General features: G+C 41.0%; 2 protein-coding genes across 6 annotated transcripts in view; one reads left to right on the plus strand and one right to left on the minus strand.

Annotated features, from left to right (window-relative positions):
- slc4a5a (solute carrier family 4 member 5a) overlaps positions 1-6,714 on the plus strand; it is a 44,432-nt gene extending 37,718 nt beyond the window's left edge. For 4 of the 5 annotated variants that reach the window (XM_026186978.2, XM_026186981.2, XM_026186979.2 and 1 more), the window contains 6 exons: positions 91-163; positions 506-574; positions 934-1,107; positions 3,121-3,306; positions 3,410-3,468; positions 5,742-6,714. In XM_026186978.2, coding sequence (XP_026042763.1) covers positions 91-163; positions 506-574; positions 934-1,107; positions 3,121-3,306; positions 3,410-3,468; positions 5,742-5,907 — 727 coding nt within the window. In that variant the 3' untranslated portion in view covers positions 5,908-6,714. Of the gene's footprint in view, positions 1-90; positions 164-505; positions 575-933; positions 1,108-3,120; positions 3,307-3,409; positions 3,469-5,685 lie in introns of all 5 variants that reach the window. The other variant, XM_080309055.1, reaches the window with a different exon arrangement.
- ogfod2 (2-oxoglutarate and iron-dependent oxygenase domain containing 2) lies at positions 6,534-16,008 on the minus strand. Its single transcript, XM_026186982.2, has 7 exons — positions 15,767-16,008; positions 15,593-15,649; positions 10,075-10,185; positions 9,887-9,986; positions 9,050-9,174; positions 8,060-8,317; positions 6,534-7,916 (listed from the first exon to the last, which is right to left on the minus strand). The coding sequence occupies exons 1-7, from the start codon at positions 15,899-15,901 to the stop codon at positions 7,650-7,652; spliced, it is 1,053 nt and encodes a 350-aa protein (XP_026042767.1). The 5' UTR covers positions 15,902-16,008; the 3' UTR covers positions 6,534-7,649.
- Positions 16,009-17,285: the final 1,277 nt, after the last annotated feature.

Consider the following 17,285-nt stretch of genomic DNA (forward strand, 5'->3'; position numbering starts at 1 on the left):
CTGTCCTAAATCCTTTGTAGCTGACGTAGATGAGTGCATTGTGAAACTGACTTGACGCTCTCTTGTGTCCCGTCAATGTCAAACATACAGAGAACAAAGAGTGACAGGCATACTGGTGTTCGTTCTCACTGGAGTCTCCATCTTCCTTGCTCCTGTACTTAAGGTATGAGGTGCATAATGGATTTTTTTATTTTTGTTTTTGTAATTGTTATATGAGGCTTTTTTTCTTTGCTGTTTCCTCAAGATTTGTTTTTATTATCTGCAAAACTCAAGATGCTCACTACAATGAATCAATAAATTATGTTAAACAAATTTCAGGTACCCACATTTTGAAGCCTCCATATTAGTTTTTCAGTTGCCCTGTTTGGGTGGTTATTAGCTTGGTTAGAGCTGTGTCTACAAACTCTACACATCTACACTCATTTTTGCTAAGAGTCAGAATTTCACTCTCATTGTGATGCTGTGAACTCTCTTAATTATGGCCAACATGTACCTTCACTTGCAGTTCATCCCCATGCCTGTGCTGTACGGTGTCTTCCTTTACATGGGTGTAGCATCTCTCAGTGGAATCCAGGTACCATGCGTATGCCAGCTGGTGTTATTTATGATTTGAGTAATTTGTGGCTGGGCAGCTTACTTATTGAGTTACAGACAGCAGATGTGAAGTGGCTTATTTAAAGCTTTTAAGCAAAAAATGTAACAATAACAACCAACAGGTATGCTGATACCATTATGTCCATATAGACCGCAAAGATAAAAAAAATCGAAAAGAAAAGAAAAAGGTTTTCAATTCGACACAATGTGTGAAACAACAATAAATAAACTGCACAAGTCTGCTCTAAATAATTTAAGCACTCATGATCGTTGTAAGTTTATTTGTATTTAACATAAATTCCTGCCCCTCAACCCTCTTGTTGTCATTGCCTTCCACAGTTCTGGGACAGGATAAAGTTGTACATGATGCCTTCCAAGCACCAACCTGACTTCACCTACCTGCGTCATGTTCCTCTCAGAAGGGTACACCTGTTCACTCTGATCCAGATTACATGTCTGGCTGTGCTCTGGGTCCTCAAGTCCACCTTCTTGGCAATCATATTTCCCGTTATGGTAAGTGTGATGAAATACTCCCTTTTGCACCACAAATTATAGATCCTGTGTTGTGAGATGGATGGAGCTGAGAGACAAGTGTTTTGAAATGGAAGAAACACAGATGCTGATGCTAAAACTACAGGGTGGGCCATTTATTTGGATACACCGTAATAAAATGGGAATGGTTGGTGATATTAAAGTCCTGTTTGTGGCACATTAGTATATGTGAGGGGGCAAACTCCTCAAGATGGGTGGTGACCATGGTGGCCATTTAGAAGTCAGCCATCTTGGATACAACTTTTGTTTTTTCAATAGGAAGAGGGTCATGTGACACATCAAACTTATTGGTAATGTCACAAGAAAAACAATGGTGTTCTTGGTTTCAACGTAACTTGATTCTTTCATGAGTTATTTACAAGTTTCTGACCACTTGTAAAATGTGTTCAATGTGCTGCCCATTGTGTTGGATTGTCAATGCAACCCTCTTCTCCCACTCTTCACACACTGACAGCAACACCGCAGGAGAAATGCCAGCACAGGCATCCAGTATCCGTAGTTTCAGGTGCTGCACATCTCGTATCTTCACACCATAGACAATTGCCTTCAGATGACCCCAAAGATAAAAGTCTAATGGGGTCAGATCGGGAGACCTTGGGGGCCATTCAACTGGCCCACGGCGACCAATCCACTTTCCAGGAAACTGTTCATCTAGGAATGCTCGGGCCTGGCATCCATAATGTGGTGGTGCACCATCTTGCTGGAAAAACTCAGGGAACGTGCCAGCTTCAGTGCATAAAGAGAGAAACACATCATCATGTAGCAATTTCAAACACCCAGTGGCCTTGAGGTTTCCATTGATGAAGAATGGACCCACTATCGTTGTACCCCATATACCACACCAAACCATCACTTTTGTTGTTCCAACAGTCTTGGAGGGATCCATCCAATGTGGGTTGGTGTCAGACCAATAGCGGTGGTTTTGTTTGTTAACTTCATTCACATAAAAGTTTGCCTCATCACTGAACAAATTCTTCTGCGTGAACTGAGGGTCCTGTTCCGATTTTTGTTTTGCCCATTCTGCAAATTCTGTGCGCCGATCTGGGTCATCCTCGTTGAGATGCTGCAGTAGCTGGAGTTTGTGAGTAGCTAATATCTGCCGAAGGGATGTTCGACTAATGCAACTCTCCAGTGACATGCGGCGAGTGCTACGCTGTGGGCTCTTGCTACGCTGTGGGCTCTTGCTGAATGAAGCTAGGACAGCCACTGATGTTTCTTCATTAGTGACAGTTTTCTTACGTCCACATTTTGGCTAATCCAACACTGAACCAGTTTCATGAAACTTAGCAAGCAGTTTGCTAACTGTAGCATGGGAGATGGGTGGTCTCGTAGGGTGTCTTGCATTGAAATCTGCTGCAATGGCCCGGTTACGGCGTTCACCAGATATCAACACAATTTCACGTGTTAACCTCTTCGACATGTCAATGGCTGTGAACAAAGAGAAACTTGTAAATAACTCATGAAAGAATCAAGTTACATTGAAACCAAGAACACCATTGTTTTTCTTGTGACATTACCAATAAGTTTGATGTGTCACATGGCCTTCTTCCTATTGAAAAAAACAAAAGTTGTATCCAAGATGGCCGACTTCTAAATGGCCACCATGGTCACCAGCCATCTTGAGGAGTTTGCCCCCTCACATATACTAATGTGCCACAAACAGGACTTTAATATCACCAGCCATTCCCATTTTATTACGGTGTATCCAAATAAATGGCCCACCCTGTACATGAATCTTTTCCACATATAGAAGCTGTAAATGTGCAGAATATGTAAAAGCGATAGTTTTAATGGTGTTTTTAAAGTATGTAAATACTGCTCTGATTTTACTGTGTCAACCAGTGATTCCCATTAACATCACCTATACATGGCATCCAGAAAATCATATTCACAGCATAACTCATATATGAGATGAATGTTACCAGGAGCTGAAACAAGATCTCTGTGTTGGTCTGTCTCTGTGTCAAACACCAGATCCTGGGTCTGATGGTGGTCAGAAAGATGCTGGACATGGTCTTCTCCCAGCACGACTTGGCGTGGGTGGATGACCTCCTGCCTGAAAAAGAGAAGAAGAAGAAGGATGATGACAAGAAGAAGGGGAAGGGGAAAGAGAAGGAGAAAGAGAAGAAGAAGCCCAAACCTGATGACAATGAGGAGGAGGTGAGAAACTCAAGCTTTTTCTGCCCCCTACAGGACTGACAAACCATGACATAAGTGTGTGAAGCGCACCGTCTGTACTGTGTGTGTATGTGTTTGCTTGCAGGACAAGTATCACGGCTACGCGAACCACTCACCCAGCTCTGAGTCAGACTTGGATCGAAGGTACTGTGTTCTCAAACTGCACATCCCCTACAAAGACCTCGTCTATCCTGATGTCACACAGACTCAGTGGGGAGCATACTGCCAGGCTGCAGCCACACGCAGGGCTCTTTAACACACACAGATATATATATGTCAAAGTGCACAGTTAAAGGGTCAGTTCACAAAATATACATAAGGATCAGTGATACTCGGTCAGTGATGCAGCATAAGACATAAAATAGTCCAAACTAGGAAAATGCAGCATAAGTTCACACACTGTTTAAATCCTGCATATAAGAACAATTTTGAAGATATTAATATAGCTGACAAATAACCTTTGATGTGTTACTATAAATTAAGATATGCAGTTGTTCAAAAATAATTAAAAGTAGCTCCAACTTTACCAGTTGGTAAGCTCCTTTGATTTAAAGCTATATTAATCTCACCCCCCTCTTTTTTGCAGAGAATATTTCTTGGGTGGAATGTACCTGCAAAAAAATGTATTAGTTACACTGATTTCTGTATAGCTCATTACCACTAGAGGGAATTGCATGTTTGTGCAGTTTGGGTGAACTGGAACATAGACAAAATAAGAAATTTTAACTGAATGGCTCATCAAACTAAACATGAAACTGGCAAATACTTGGATAGACTCGGTCGCATGAAAATTGATCACATAGCCTTTTTATATTGATATACTGACTTATTGCACACCCTTTAAATGGCCTGTATTTTAACAAGAAATTCAATTCATTACTTCTGTATTTTCCTCTGTATGTTTTGTAAACATACACATGTGCAGTCCCATGGTTGTCATGTGTCATGTTTGAGTTCGGTCTCCTCTCCATGCACTTTAAGGCAATGCAGATGGTTGTTGTGCTGAACAGTGTAATGTTTTAAATATCTGACAGCCTGTGTCTGAGCTGCCCTCTGCACACAACTCAGCATGTTGTTACTCTTCACTGCTCACCTTAAAGCAGCATAGTTTTGCTATGTATCTCAAAGGCTTCAGTGTTCGTTGTGTAGTTTAACATAGTGTGCGAGCAGTCAAACTAGATGAAGAAGTTATTGTGTGGTCTTTTTAGTCCTGTGTGTATCTAGCACATAGAGAGGATATATTTTAGGCCTCTGTATACACAACTGTATAATCCTCCATGTGCAGCATACATCATTTGGTTGTTTCTTTTTCTTCCATGTGCTGAATCTCTTTAGTACATCAGTCACACCTGCATGTGATATGTAGTCAGACCCCAGCTCTCCAACCTGCCTCCGTCCCTCACAGCAGTTTCATTGCATACATTTTGCACTGAAAGTGCCATTTACATTATTTAACCATAAATACTGTAACTTTGGGCTGTTTGCCCTTTGTGGCTGATTCAAATGTTCCCATCATGTCTGCATTGCTTTATTAGAGGCATGGTTTGGAATTGACACTGTGAACTTTTTTTGTTTACATGCAGCCATCTGTGGAAGTACATAAATTCTCTGTGACGTTATTTTATTGAAGGATTTATACAAACACAAAATGCACTGATCGCCGGACCTTTGAAGCTATTGTATGAGTTTTTATACAAGTCTTTACAACATGTGCTGACATAATGCAAAAGGCAGGCAGGCATAATAGTGCACAATCAAAAACTCAAAAACACTTGATATCAGAGTCAAAACAAATTTATCATTGCAAATTAACATTTAAAAAAGTAGGATGTTTTATTATTATGTTATTCCAATGTACTCAGTAAATTCAAGCTATGTTTGCTCACGTTTAATTTAAACCACAGGCTGCATATAAAAGATGGGTATGGCTACTACAGCATCACCCAGTGGTTAATGAAGTCTTCTTATGAAAGCCAGATGAGCATATTCACCATCCATTTCCGATAGATGTCTATTCAACTAGACTTGATTTAGAAACCAGGGCTCCCCCTGCTGGCCATTAGAAGGAATACGAGTTTAGTGCACTTTACTTTTCAGACCATAATGTAGGTACAGTCTATGTCATTCACAGTGTGGGAACCATCAGCTAGTCTGCTGACTCCCTGTGGGAGCAACAGCCAATATTTTGGGACTGATTTCACTCGTTAGCTAAGCGCTAACCCAAACTGCTGTAGTCATCAAGGCACCCAAGCGCTTTGGGTGCCTTGAAAAGCGTTATATAAATCCAATCCATTATTATTATTATTATTATCATCGTGTCTCACAGCCAAGCTCCGCCGCATTCCCCTCCCCTCCTTGTAGAACCACTGTGTCTTTGGCTATGGGTGTGTATGGTAACTGGACCTTGCCCTTCTCAGCATCACCCTCCATTTGAAGATCTCCTGTCCGTCGTCTCCTTCCGTGACCATGGGCCGAGGAATGCCGTGCCCGGTGCCCCAGGTCAAGATCGAGATGGAGTCAGATTACGATTCAGACATCGACCACCACCGGCCCCGTGACATGAGCAGTGAGACCACATTATAAAGCTGAGACACGATATCTCATTGACTGAAGAACATAAAACAAAGTGTGGGCAGACTACTGAAAGCAGCCAGTGCTGACCCGCAGACAGCACAGGATGGCACAGACACCTGACAGCTGAACCCAGTGAGATGGGACTGATGCAATAACTGCACTTAAGACTGCACTTGGATAAGATTTTTTTTTTAAAATATTATTTTAAACAGGTCCATTTGGCATACATTGCTCTGAATGGTACATTGAAAACTATATACTTGTGTATGTGTATAATGTAAAGGACTGTAACAAGCAGAAATATTTATCTGTATAGTGTTTTTTGTGAAATTGTATCTTATTATAGCTATATTGTACTATCATTGTAATTACACTAAATCCACACTATACAAGGCCCAAACTTAATGTACTATGCTCTCATAAGCCTGCATGTACAGAATTGGATTTCAATGCAAGATACATGAAAATAAGCAATACCTTAGCAACCAGAGCCATGCCTTTGTTGCACTTGTGTTTTGGTGTGTTTGAATATGCAAGTGAACCTGACCCTCCCCACCTCCCAATTTCCCCCCCAGTTCAACACTATAATAGCACAAGCAGGAGTAAAAAGAAACAACCAAAAGGCCACGATGTTGTGATGTTTGTTGAAAAGAATCCATTTATTTTGTAAGATGTAGCGAGCAGGTTCATATTAGTGTTCTTAAAAAAATTCTGTGTGAGAAATTAATTACTTCGACTACATAGCAAAGACATTTACACACAAAGAATATTAATGAACTAACAGAATTTGTGTAATTAAACTTCTATTATTTCAAACTGTGTGTTTTTTCCTCAGAGATATACAGCAGGGATGTATCGCAGCCAAATCTGTGGCTTAGCAAATGTTGATTATTCCAACAGTGCCTTCATTCTTTCTGATCCAAGACCAATGAGGCACATTTTGCTAAACATTAAACCTCATTTTAGCAATGTGGACTTCTGCAGCCTGCAGATACATACATTTATAAACAAGAGAGATGAGAGATAGCCTTTATTTGTCAGTTGCAGGTCTTTTGCCCACAACCGAGATGACATCTCCTTAGAAATGCATCGATCTAATATATGGTAGATGACCCCCTACAAATTCTGACTTTGTTGAATAAAAGGACGCCTACTGACGACTGAAATCCAAACGACAATTGTGCAACAACAAAAAAAGTTTGTAGAAGAAAAACTTCCAGGGCAAAGAGAGAATTTTAAAGCCTTATTTTAGGAGAAATTCAAAAGTTTTAAACAGTTTTATCAGATCTGATTGGTGATTCTGAAAATGCAATATCCTATGACGACTGGAAATCTTCACCCAAAACACTGAGTGGCAATATTATCTCAAGAAAATATTATAAAACGGGACACTACACTAAATGTCTGAGCCAAATATTAATATTATTACTATTCACAGCAGATGGCTGCTCCTCCCCAAGAATCCTCCTTCCTGTTCAAACTGAGTTTTTCCTCCCAACTGTCGCAATTGGGTTATTCACAGGGAAGGGGGTCATCTGATTGTTTGGCTTTTCTCTATTATACGAAGCACCTTGAGGCAACTATATTTGTGATTTGGCTGTATATAAATAAATCTGAATTGACTATTACTAATATTCATAAAATAATCATCCTAATTTCAAATGAGTCATATTACTTCATAAGAATTCGTTCACTTTAACGTCTTCCTATAATCAGCCCGTGCAGTCTTTAGTCAAAAGGAACTGGATGCATCACGTCAGCGCGCATGAGATGTTCTGTGGTGGATCAGAGTGTTTTGTGAAGCCATCAGCAAAGCCCTCCGCTTCCACCAATGTGGGTGTCCTGTTGCACATGGGGCACTGTTTATTTCGTTCCTGTGAGGCTCTCATCCAGATGATGAGGTTCCAGCGCTGACCAGAAGAGATGGGTAAAGCACCATGCATATGTTGACCCCGATGGAGGAGGCCCTCAGTCACCCTGTGTTCAACCTCTGAGCACTCCGTCTCACTTACAGGAACCTACAGAGAAGGCAAAAACTATTAATTATACTTTTGTATCAAATAACTTTTTTATTATTTTGTATCTATATGTTTTAGTTGTACACAACAAAAATGAAAAACATATCATATCATAAACAACATAAATCATAGCAGGGCATCACCTGTCTCATATCACCAAAATAAAGGTTGCCCTCAGTGAACTCCTTGCCCAGTGAAACATTCAGGGTGACTTCTGCATTGTCATAGTGGTAGCTCAAGTCCAGATCTTCATTCATGTCATATTTGACCACAAAGGCCTTGTGACTATCCAGACAGCACCCCCCACAGTCTGGATAAAGCAGGGAGGTGAGTGGCAGCAAGTACTGTTCACGGAGAGGTGTGATGAAGTGCTCGTCAAAGCCCAGCTCATTAAGGAGAATCTGAAGATACAAGGAAGAGCAACAAGACAACTTATACAGCTTTATTTCTACAAAGGTAGAGACACTCTCTGAAATGTTAATAAAAGCACAAATACAGGAATTTCCAAATCATTTAAACCGTCCATTTAAATTGTTATACCTACAAAAGGCAGCATATCCAAGTAATGCTTACAAAAAGAAATTCCTGTGATTTTTTTTTAGCTAATTTGGTGAAGTATTAGAAAATAAATAATTGCATTTATTTTTTTGGTTGGGCAAGTAGTTAAACATACAGCCCCAACCTCCCATCAACCCCACTCGTTTGCAGCAGAAGGCTCCTCCTCCTTGAGCCTGGGTCGTTTCTTATGGTTAACAGGGAGTTTTTCCTTCCCACTGTATGGGTTAAATCCCCATATAAAATCTATCTACAAAGAAAAAAATAAAGCGCAACTTGAGACTGAGACAGCATTGTGGGAAATCTTGGATGCTGAATCCTCCAAGCTAAAAAGGAGAAACAGCAAACAGCTTATCACCACATAATCCAAAAGCCAGCATCAGTGATGGTATGAAGGTACATTTGGCATGGATCACTTGGACATCAGTGAAATTAGACAAAATCTATAATAGTTCAAGCTTGTGGCCCCAAATCTTGTTTTTAGAGTCATTAAAGATGTAAACATCTGGCCACAACTGCACAGTTAAGGAGATGGTATAGAGTGTTTTCAGTGGTTTCAGAAGGCTTTAATTTATTACCCCATACTGGTTCATTGTGTTGGGTCTTCCTTTAGGGGCTGCAGACTGCTCAAAGTGCTTTAACTCCTCCATAAGATCCTCACAGAAGCTCTTGTCAAATAAAGGAAAGCGATACACTCTTGGAGCTGCAACAGAGAGGAGAGAATGAGTTAAAGATGCTCTGTGTGGCATAAAGCTGTGGAGTTAACGACAATAAAATGTCTTGATTGTCTTGAGCTGTGGTAAAACTTCGGGCACTGTGATTCTAGCCCTTTCTTCTCCGCCACTTGTTATAAATCAGTAGTTCTATTAATAGACATCATTGCTTAGCATTCAAACTGAGCCATCACGTCTGTTATGGCCCTAGCAGGGCCTGCCGTGACTTTGACCCAGTATGAGTGTGTCCTGCCATCTCTTCCGCCTTAGGTGCTGCCTTTTTTGGTACAACTGAATCTACTCAGCAATTAAACCAGATAAGTCCAAAGAAAGGAGAACTCTGATGCCAGAGAGCCTTTTATTTTGGCTTGCAGGTTGTGAGGTGTGTTTGCTGTGGCTCTGTGTTACTTTCTGGTGTTAAAGCCTTTTTTTTTAAACTTACTATCTGGTGACCAAGTCCTGGGTCTTACCATTTTCTCCTTTCTTTCAAAGGTGACAACAACTTCCCCATCTCTCTAATTGGATTTGTAATAACAATATTAATAAAAGCCTTAATTTAACAATTTCGCCTCCATGTCTCCCTTTTCTCAATTCAGACATTTTTTGTTAGTCTCCCACATCACCTGGACTTTTTAGGGAAATGTAACAACTTCACATTTGAATCTCTGTCTCTGAGGAGTTAAAAAGAACTTCCCAGCTTACCCACTTGTTCCTCCAACAAGCCTAAGAGGCCTTCTTCGGTGGCACTGTCGCTTTGACAGTACTCAACAATCTGTTTGAACTCTGAAGTAAGGTAAGACTCCTGAGGGGAAGTGAAGTGCAAATGTGTTTTATCAAGGTGTTAATGTTTCATTATTCACAATGCTGATGATGGTTAATGCAGTGACTACCTGGAGATGGTAGACATGAGGATGCAGAGGCCGGTAAATATCTTTGATAGCAGCAGCTCTTTGAGCAGATGTCACACCTAGATGCTTTCGTCTGTCCACTTCCTGGGAAATCTAAACATAAACAGGGCGGACACTTTCAGTTTATTAGTAATGCAAAGATTTCTCATTTGTTACCTCAGCTTCTTTTCATAAAATATTAATTCTCTAGTTATTCTCTGTTTGTTATACCTTCCTAATGAGTTAGGCTTGAATGCTTCATGGCATTAACAGGTCACTTATGAATCCCAATGATATTGATACCATCCTAAAAAGAGATTCTCCTTTCTCTTTTAAGCTGATCCAGGGCCAGCAAATTGAAGTGCACATAGATGCCACTAGTGGAGCATCAGCTGTTCTCAAAGAGCTGAAAAACATCTGTACTACAGACATCAGAGGCAGCAGAGTTTAAATGTTAAGCTGGCTAATCGCTCACATCCAGAACTGCCATGATTTCAGCAGCAGCAGCTTAGTTTTCAGTGTTTTTTTTTTAATATATCTGAACACAAATACCAGTATGTACAGTGTGCCCCAGCAAAATAGCAAAAAAAGGTATAAATTAAATCCAGATTTCCTCTGTTATTTTCACCGGTAGCTGGTAGCCAGGTGATTATCAGCAGTTACCACGCCTACCTAGCCGCATCAGAGCCATTTTCCGTCAAAGACCTCCATTTTAGACCCACCTATAGACACGTGACTGGACAGACATCACATGCAGTAAATTTGGGCCCACGTGGGTTTTGGCCTTGGAACGTCTGATTGATTGAAGTAACGTGAACGTGGCATCGTTACTGTGATTCTATTGGCTCAAACAATTAAAAAGAGGTGTCGATCGTGCAAATTGACCAAAAGAAACCAAAGTTACAGCCTCTCAGAGTTTAAAGGGCCAGAGACCAATTAAACACTCCATGCGCACGGCAGAAAAGGACCATTACTAGGGCTGGGCCAAATTATACTGTTCACGGTAGTACTGGTACAATGTTAGGCAACGATAGGAAAATGAAATATCGCGATAGAATATGGGTAAAATGCGCATGCGCAGTGCCTTTGTTTTCATACGCACACAGCCGAAAAAGCACAGCAGCAACAGAGAATGAGAAGGGGCAAATCGGATTGTTGAGTGAAACGGCTGAACCAGAATTGGTTTGCAAAAATGGTGCAACTTCAGTGATGCGTTTGGTTTGGTGTTTGTCCGTCAGATACACAACAAAGCACATTTTTTGTGCATGCCGTCATTGGTTGTGTCCAAATTCATGGTCTGCATCCTCCTGAGACCGATTACGTCACAGCGACGCGCCGAAGGCTGTCCAAATTCGTAGACTCCTCTGAATGCAGCCGACAAATGCGTCCTCCTTTTCCCCGAATTTGAAGGATGGGTCGGGTGTGTCCTTCGTGGCCTACCATATCCCAGAATTCAAACTCCAGTTTCCAACAATGGCGGCCGCTACTAAGTTTTAAAATTACTCATACTAATCTTTCTGGGTCACAAAATAAACTTTTAATATATTTTCAGGGGAGAAAGTAGCTGTGTAAACATCAAATATCTGCTCGGTTTATCAAGATATCGCATATTTGCAAAAGTGCTTCAACGTTTTCGGAGACGTCTGCTACCCACCAGCTCGATAGCTAGCCGGGAGCTCGAGGGTTACTGAAGCCGCCGAGAATGGCCCAACTCCCGGCACATCATTTTCAGATCACCGCAGACTTTCGCTACTCAGGTTAAACGTAATATACAAGTCACTCAGACAACCTAAAAATGTTATTGTTTGGCTTTTTTCAGTGTTTTATTTGTTCACGAGTAAATTGGTTTGGCTGAGATTAAAGTTATTAGATTAGATTAGATCAAATAAAACTTTATTAATCCCCCACGTGGGTTCCTCCTTGATTTTCATACAGCTGACTAAACGTCAAACAGAAAACTGATTAAACAGAAGTGTGAGATGGTCGAGAATTTACGCCAGTGTCCTGTTATATTTTAGATGGCACAGAGAAGATGGCCGAGTTTATTACACTCCACCGAGACAGTGGTGACACTGATCAGAAGGCTAGACCGTCCAATTCCACAGCCGTTTACTTCCAGCCTACCCGACCTTCTGAGGACCCGGCCCACATAAACCACGAAGGCCGGGTCCTCAGGAGGATGCAGCCCATGAATTTGGACACGACCGTTATTACCGTATTTGTTGGACTAAGGTGCTCTAAATCTGGGAGTAATCTGGGTCCTAAACTCCGTCCGATTCAGGTCCCAAAGTCAAACGAACACTGCAGCATCACTGAGAGTTAAAAACTGTCTAAATTCTTTCATCTTTAATAAAACGATCAGCATTGCTGCTTTACCAGGTCTAACTATGAAGTTTAACATCCAGGCATCCATGAAAACAGAATTTATTACATTTAACGGAGTTAGCAGGAAGTTAGCCCGCTAGTTTCGCTAGTTACCCAAGCACGATATAGCATGTTCTGACTGAGAGATTTCTGAAAAAATTCAAACGTACAGCTCTGCTATCACTTCCAACATAAATGAAGACAGGAAACTAAACAGCAGTGATGTTTATAAGGTTACTGAAGTTGGGTTAGCTGGTATATAATGATGTGCTACGGCAGCAGTCCCCAACCTTTTTTGCGCCACGGACCGGTTTATGCCCGACAATATTTTCACGGACCGGCCTTTAAGGTGTCGCGGATAAATACAGCAAAATAAAACTAGTACCGGTACCGAAAAAAAGAAGATTTATTCATAACACACGTGAAAATACCCAGGAAAACAGAGTTAACGGGAAAAAAAACGATTACAAAATAACGCTGAAAACCAATAAAAACCCTGAAAAACATGCATTTCACACCTGAGTCTCAACTCTCGCGGCCCGGTACCGGTCCGAGGCCCGGGGGTTGGGGACCACTGCGCTACGGGATCACTAGCAACACAGCTATGTTAGAATAACATAAACAGTGAAGCTGGAGGATGAACGCTAACACTTTTCCACTCGATAAAAGTTAACATGAAGGTTCCTGATGGTTAGAGATAAATGCAATCGCATGGCAGGATGCTGTAAACAGACCAAACTTCAGTCAGGAGAACAACTGAAATAATCCATCCACAATAGAAGGTTAGTCATTAATATACTGCAACAACATGGGAATAGAGCAGCTGTGATAGAATACAGGGCGATAGTGGCTCAAGAGTTGGGAGTTCGCCTTGTAATCGGAAGGTTGCCGGTTCAAGCCCCAGCTTGGACAGTCTCAGTTGTTGTGTCCTTGGGCACTTCACCCCGTTGCCTACTGGTGGTGGTCAGAGGGCCCGGTGGTGCCAGTGTCCGGCAGCCTCGCCTCTGTCAGTGCGCCCCAGGGTGGCTGTGGCTGCAATGTAGCTTGCCATCACCACTGTGTGAATGGGTGGATGACTGGTTGTGTAAAGTGCTTTGGGGGTCCTTAGGACTAGAAAAGCGCTATTCAAATGGCCATTTACCATTTACAACATTAATGAATCAATGGTACAGAAGTGGAGGAAGCAAGAAGAATGAGTTGAATAAAGTTTGATTCATCTGACTGCTTTGTTTCGCTTAATGTGCCTTTTAATCCCATGCACCTTATGGTCTGAAAAATACATATTTGATTTTTTTATTTGGCACACTGCAGTTTAATGTTGCAAAGCACCTCTTTTTACCTTCAGTGGATATTATACATGGTTATGCTCAGGATATGTCAGCCCATTTCTACTGGAAATGCCTTTTGGTTAAACTTTCAGCAAGGAATTTGCATTTGCACTGTTAAATTTGTATATAGCTTTAATGCACATAAAAAAAACAGCTGCTTGTTTAAGTGAAAATAAATGGATGGGGGTGTTTTTGCGCTAGTAAAGTTGTGGAGTTGTATTTTGTCTCGCAAAAATTATATCGTCAGTTATATCGTTATCGCAAATTTTCAAATATATATCGTGATAAATATTTTTGGCCATATCGCCCTGCCTGACCCATTACCATGTAAATGTGTGGTTAATTCTTCAAAAATGTATTTTAAAAAAAAAAAAAGCATTTTTAGGCATGTTAATAAAATTAATCAATTTATGCTCTTAAATACCTAAAAAGTTCAACTGGCATGGTTTTTTGTACAACGTCTGGATATTCATGTATTGACAGCGCTGTAATTTTTCACTGTTTCACTTTAAAAACATAAATCTTTGCACAGATGATGTTTAAATGTTGGTTACTGAATTTCTGTAATGAAACTGAGGCATATTTTAAAAGGGTTATATGCTTAAAAAAAAAAAAAGGGGCGAGGATAAAATCTACTTACTTTTTCTGTGTTCCAGTCTCAGTAACTTTGACACAGTAATATCTGCTTCAATATTTACACCTCGGATGAAATTTCACAAGTGTTAGCTTTATTTTGATACCAAGATTGTAAGCACAGAGTTTGTAATTGCAGAGAAATAATCAATTACATTTGGGTATTGCATTTTTGAGCAGGAAGCTCAGAAACCCCTTTGGGACTTAAGAAGTTATGGTGATACTTAAGGAGGTAACACCTCAAATCTGATGAAACACCTGGCGACGCATAGTGGTTTTTTTTTTTTAAAAAGCCGAGAAATGCACCGTATTTGATAGCTTGCTGCAAGACCTCCATTAGTGAGTTAGCACGGATTGCGCCGTGCGTGGAGCTGGACGGTTCTTATCATTTTGCAGAAAAAAAAGAGACTGCTAAAAATAAAAACATAAGAGGTTTTTGGACAAAGCTTGTGTTCTCCATTCTTTAAGCACTGGTTCGAGCACCGTTTCAAAAGTACAGATTTGGCACCGGTATCGGATAAAACCTAAACTATACCCATCCCTACTAAACACAGGCATCTTTTACAAGTCATTCAGAATCTACTACTCTTGATGCCATAATGCTTTTTGGTTCTTAATTTATAACTGCTGCCTTAAATGTTTTATTATTAGTGGTCCAGTGCGGTTATTTTTCATTTGATATTTTTATGTTGTTTTATTGTTGGGTTTGGTTTTGCCAGCTTTAATGTAAATAAATAAGCGGTCTGCAGCAAAACTGGGTTTGGGTCATCACTTTGTCTTCCACCAAAAACACATTACAGTCCAGTCAGCATTACTGACTGGTCTGTAGTCCGAATCCCATTGGAAATCTGTGGGGTGAATTAAAGACCAAGGTCCATCACAGAAGACCATCAAAACCAGAGGAGCTTGAGAGATCCTCCAAAGTAGGAGGGATTGCTCACTGTGTGAGACTTGTTGCAAACTACTACAAAGAGCTGCACCCTCTTATCCAGCAAAAAAAGACAAACAACTGACTGTTAGCATCCCCGGCACGCTAATTATTTTGAACTTGAAAGTTTTTTGTGAAATCATTTTGTTTCTGTGTACAAAGCACAATAATGTAAGGGTTTCAAATACAACTGGGATGCTTGAAACAGCTGTGTCAAAAATCCCTTGGCCTGTTTAACAGCACTTGTAAAATACAGTATACTTCTTACCTTGTTGAGCACTCCCTCAAACTGTTCATCCGTGACGCAGCCCAACTTCTTCAGCAGCTGCGCGGTAACAATTAGCAAACAATACACACCTGTCAGCTCACAAAGTTGCCATGTCACCATTTCTCATCATATTTGTATTTCATATCAAAATGTAGCAAACTGGTATCCACTCACTGCATGGTAGTCCAGCCTGAACTGCTGCTCGGACACAAAACGAACATGGAGCTTGTATTCCTCCAGGAAAATGTTATCAGTCGTGAAACAGTCACAGGTATAAAACCGAGGCTTTTCTTTGCCTTCGTTCGTCATTGCTGCCTGTTCAAAGATAACTGCTTAAGACACAGGGAAAAACATTACCACGGACACTACTGTCAAACGCACGCCCTGTGACGTTGCGCTCAGTGACAAATATGTCACCTCCGGTTCGACGTCCTCCAAATTAAAAGCACCATACATACATACATCCCATTCCATCCGTCAATAGCCCCTCCGTCCAAAAGGCGTCAAAAACATGAGACAGTTATATCAAATATGAACAGCCCTTATATACACTGAGCCTAAGTCCATGTTTTAATTTTTATTTTCGTGTGTGTGTGTGTGTGTGTGTGTGTGTGTGTGTGTGTGTGTGTGTGTGTGTGTGTGTGTGTGCGTATACACAGTATGTCTATGTGTTTGTGTGTTGGGTGGGTGGGTGATGTTATAATCTGTAGAAAAATATAAGTATTAAAAAAAACATGCACCTGGGAGTCAGATGGAGACAGTCATGGACTCGAGATGTATCAAAAAAGGGACTTATTGATTTTGTCTGTTTTCCACTGTATGTGCAGTAATGTGTCAGTTCGCACTAGTTGAAGTTATGATGCCTGTGGTTAGACTGTAATCATGAGTTTTAACAGAACTAAAGTGGTTTCAGTATAAAACTACACTTTTTAGTATGATTTTGAAGGTTCCTGGAGGAACATTGGATGCACTTGTGTCTGGATCATTGCTTAGTGAAACTTGTGGTTGACACTGAGTTCGAATGGATCATGTTCCACATGTTCCCTGAACCAGATGGTGGACAACGGTGGGATGCTGCTGACTTCAACTGAAGGAGTGGGGGCGCCAGTCACAGAGGGCTCTTACTACTCAGCCTCCATCGGAAGTTATACATCAGTTTGGTTTTTGTCCTGTATTGAATGCTTGACCACCTCTTTATCCTCTCAAGGATATTTAAGTGTGCACCAGAGTGCACAACAAGTCTGTTTTGTGGACTTGGGTCCACCTTCTGTGGGAGATGCTTTATGAATATGGGGTTTCTGCCCACTTACTGTGAGCCATTTGGTGCATGTGCAACTGCAGTAAGAGCCAGCAGTAAGTCAAACTATTTCATGGTGGGTGTTGGACTTCGCCAGGGCTGTCCTTTGTTATGATACTCTTCATAATTTTTATGGACAGAATTTTTTGGTGCAGCCAAGTGGTGAAAGGCTTCCATTTTGGTGGCCTCATGATCTCATCTCTGCTTTTTGTCGATGATGTGGTTGTGTTGCTTTTTTGAAGTCGTGGCCTCCAGCTTACAGTGGAGTGGTTCACAGCCGACTCTGAAGTGGCGGGAATGAGAATTAGCATCCTCAAGCCTAAGGGCATTTATTCTCAGCTGGAAAAGGGGGGATTGCCCACTCTGGGCCAGACACGAGTTTTTAACCAAGTGGAG

Source organism: Astatotilapia calliptera, chromosome 12, assembly GCF_964374335.1.
Source record: "Astatotilapia calliptera chromosome 12, fAstCal68.1, whole genome shotgun sequence".
In the NCBI taxonomy this organism is placed as follows: domain Eukaryota; kingdom Metazoa; phylum Chordata; class Actinopteri; order Cichliformes; family Cichlidae; genus Astatotilapia; species Astatotilapia calliptera.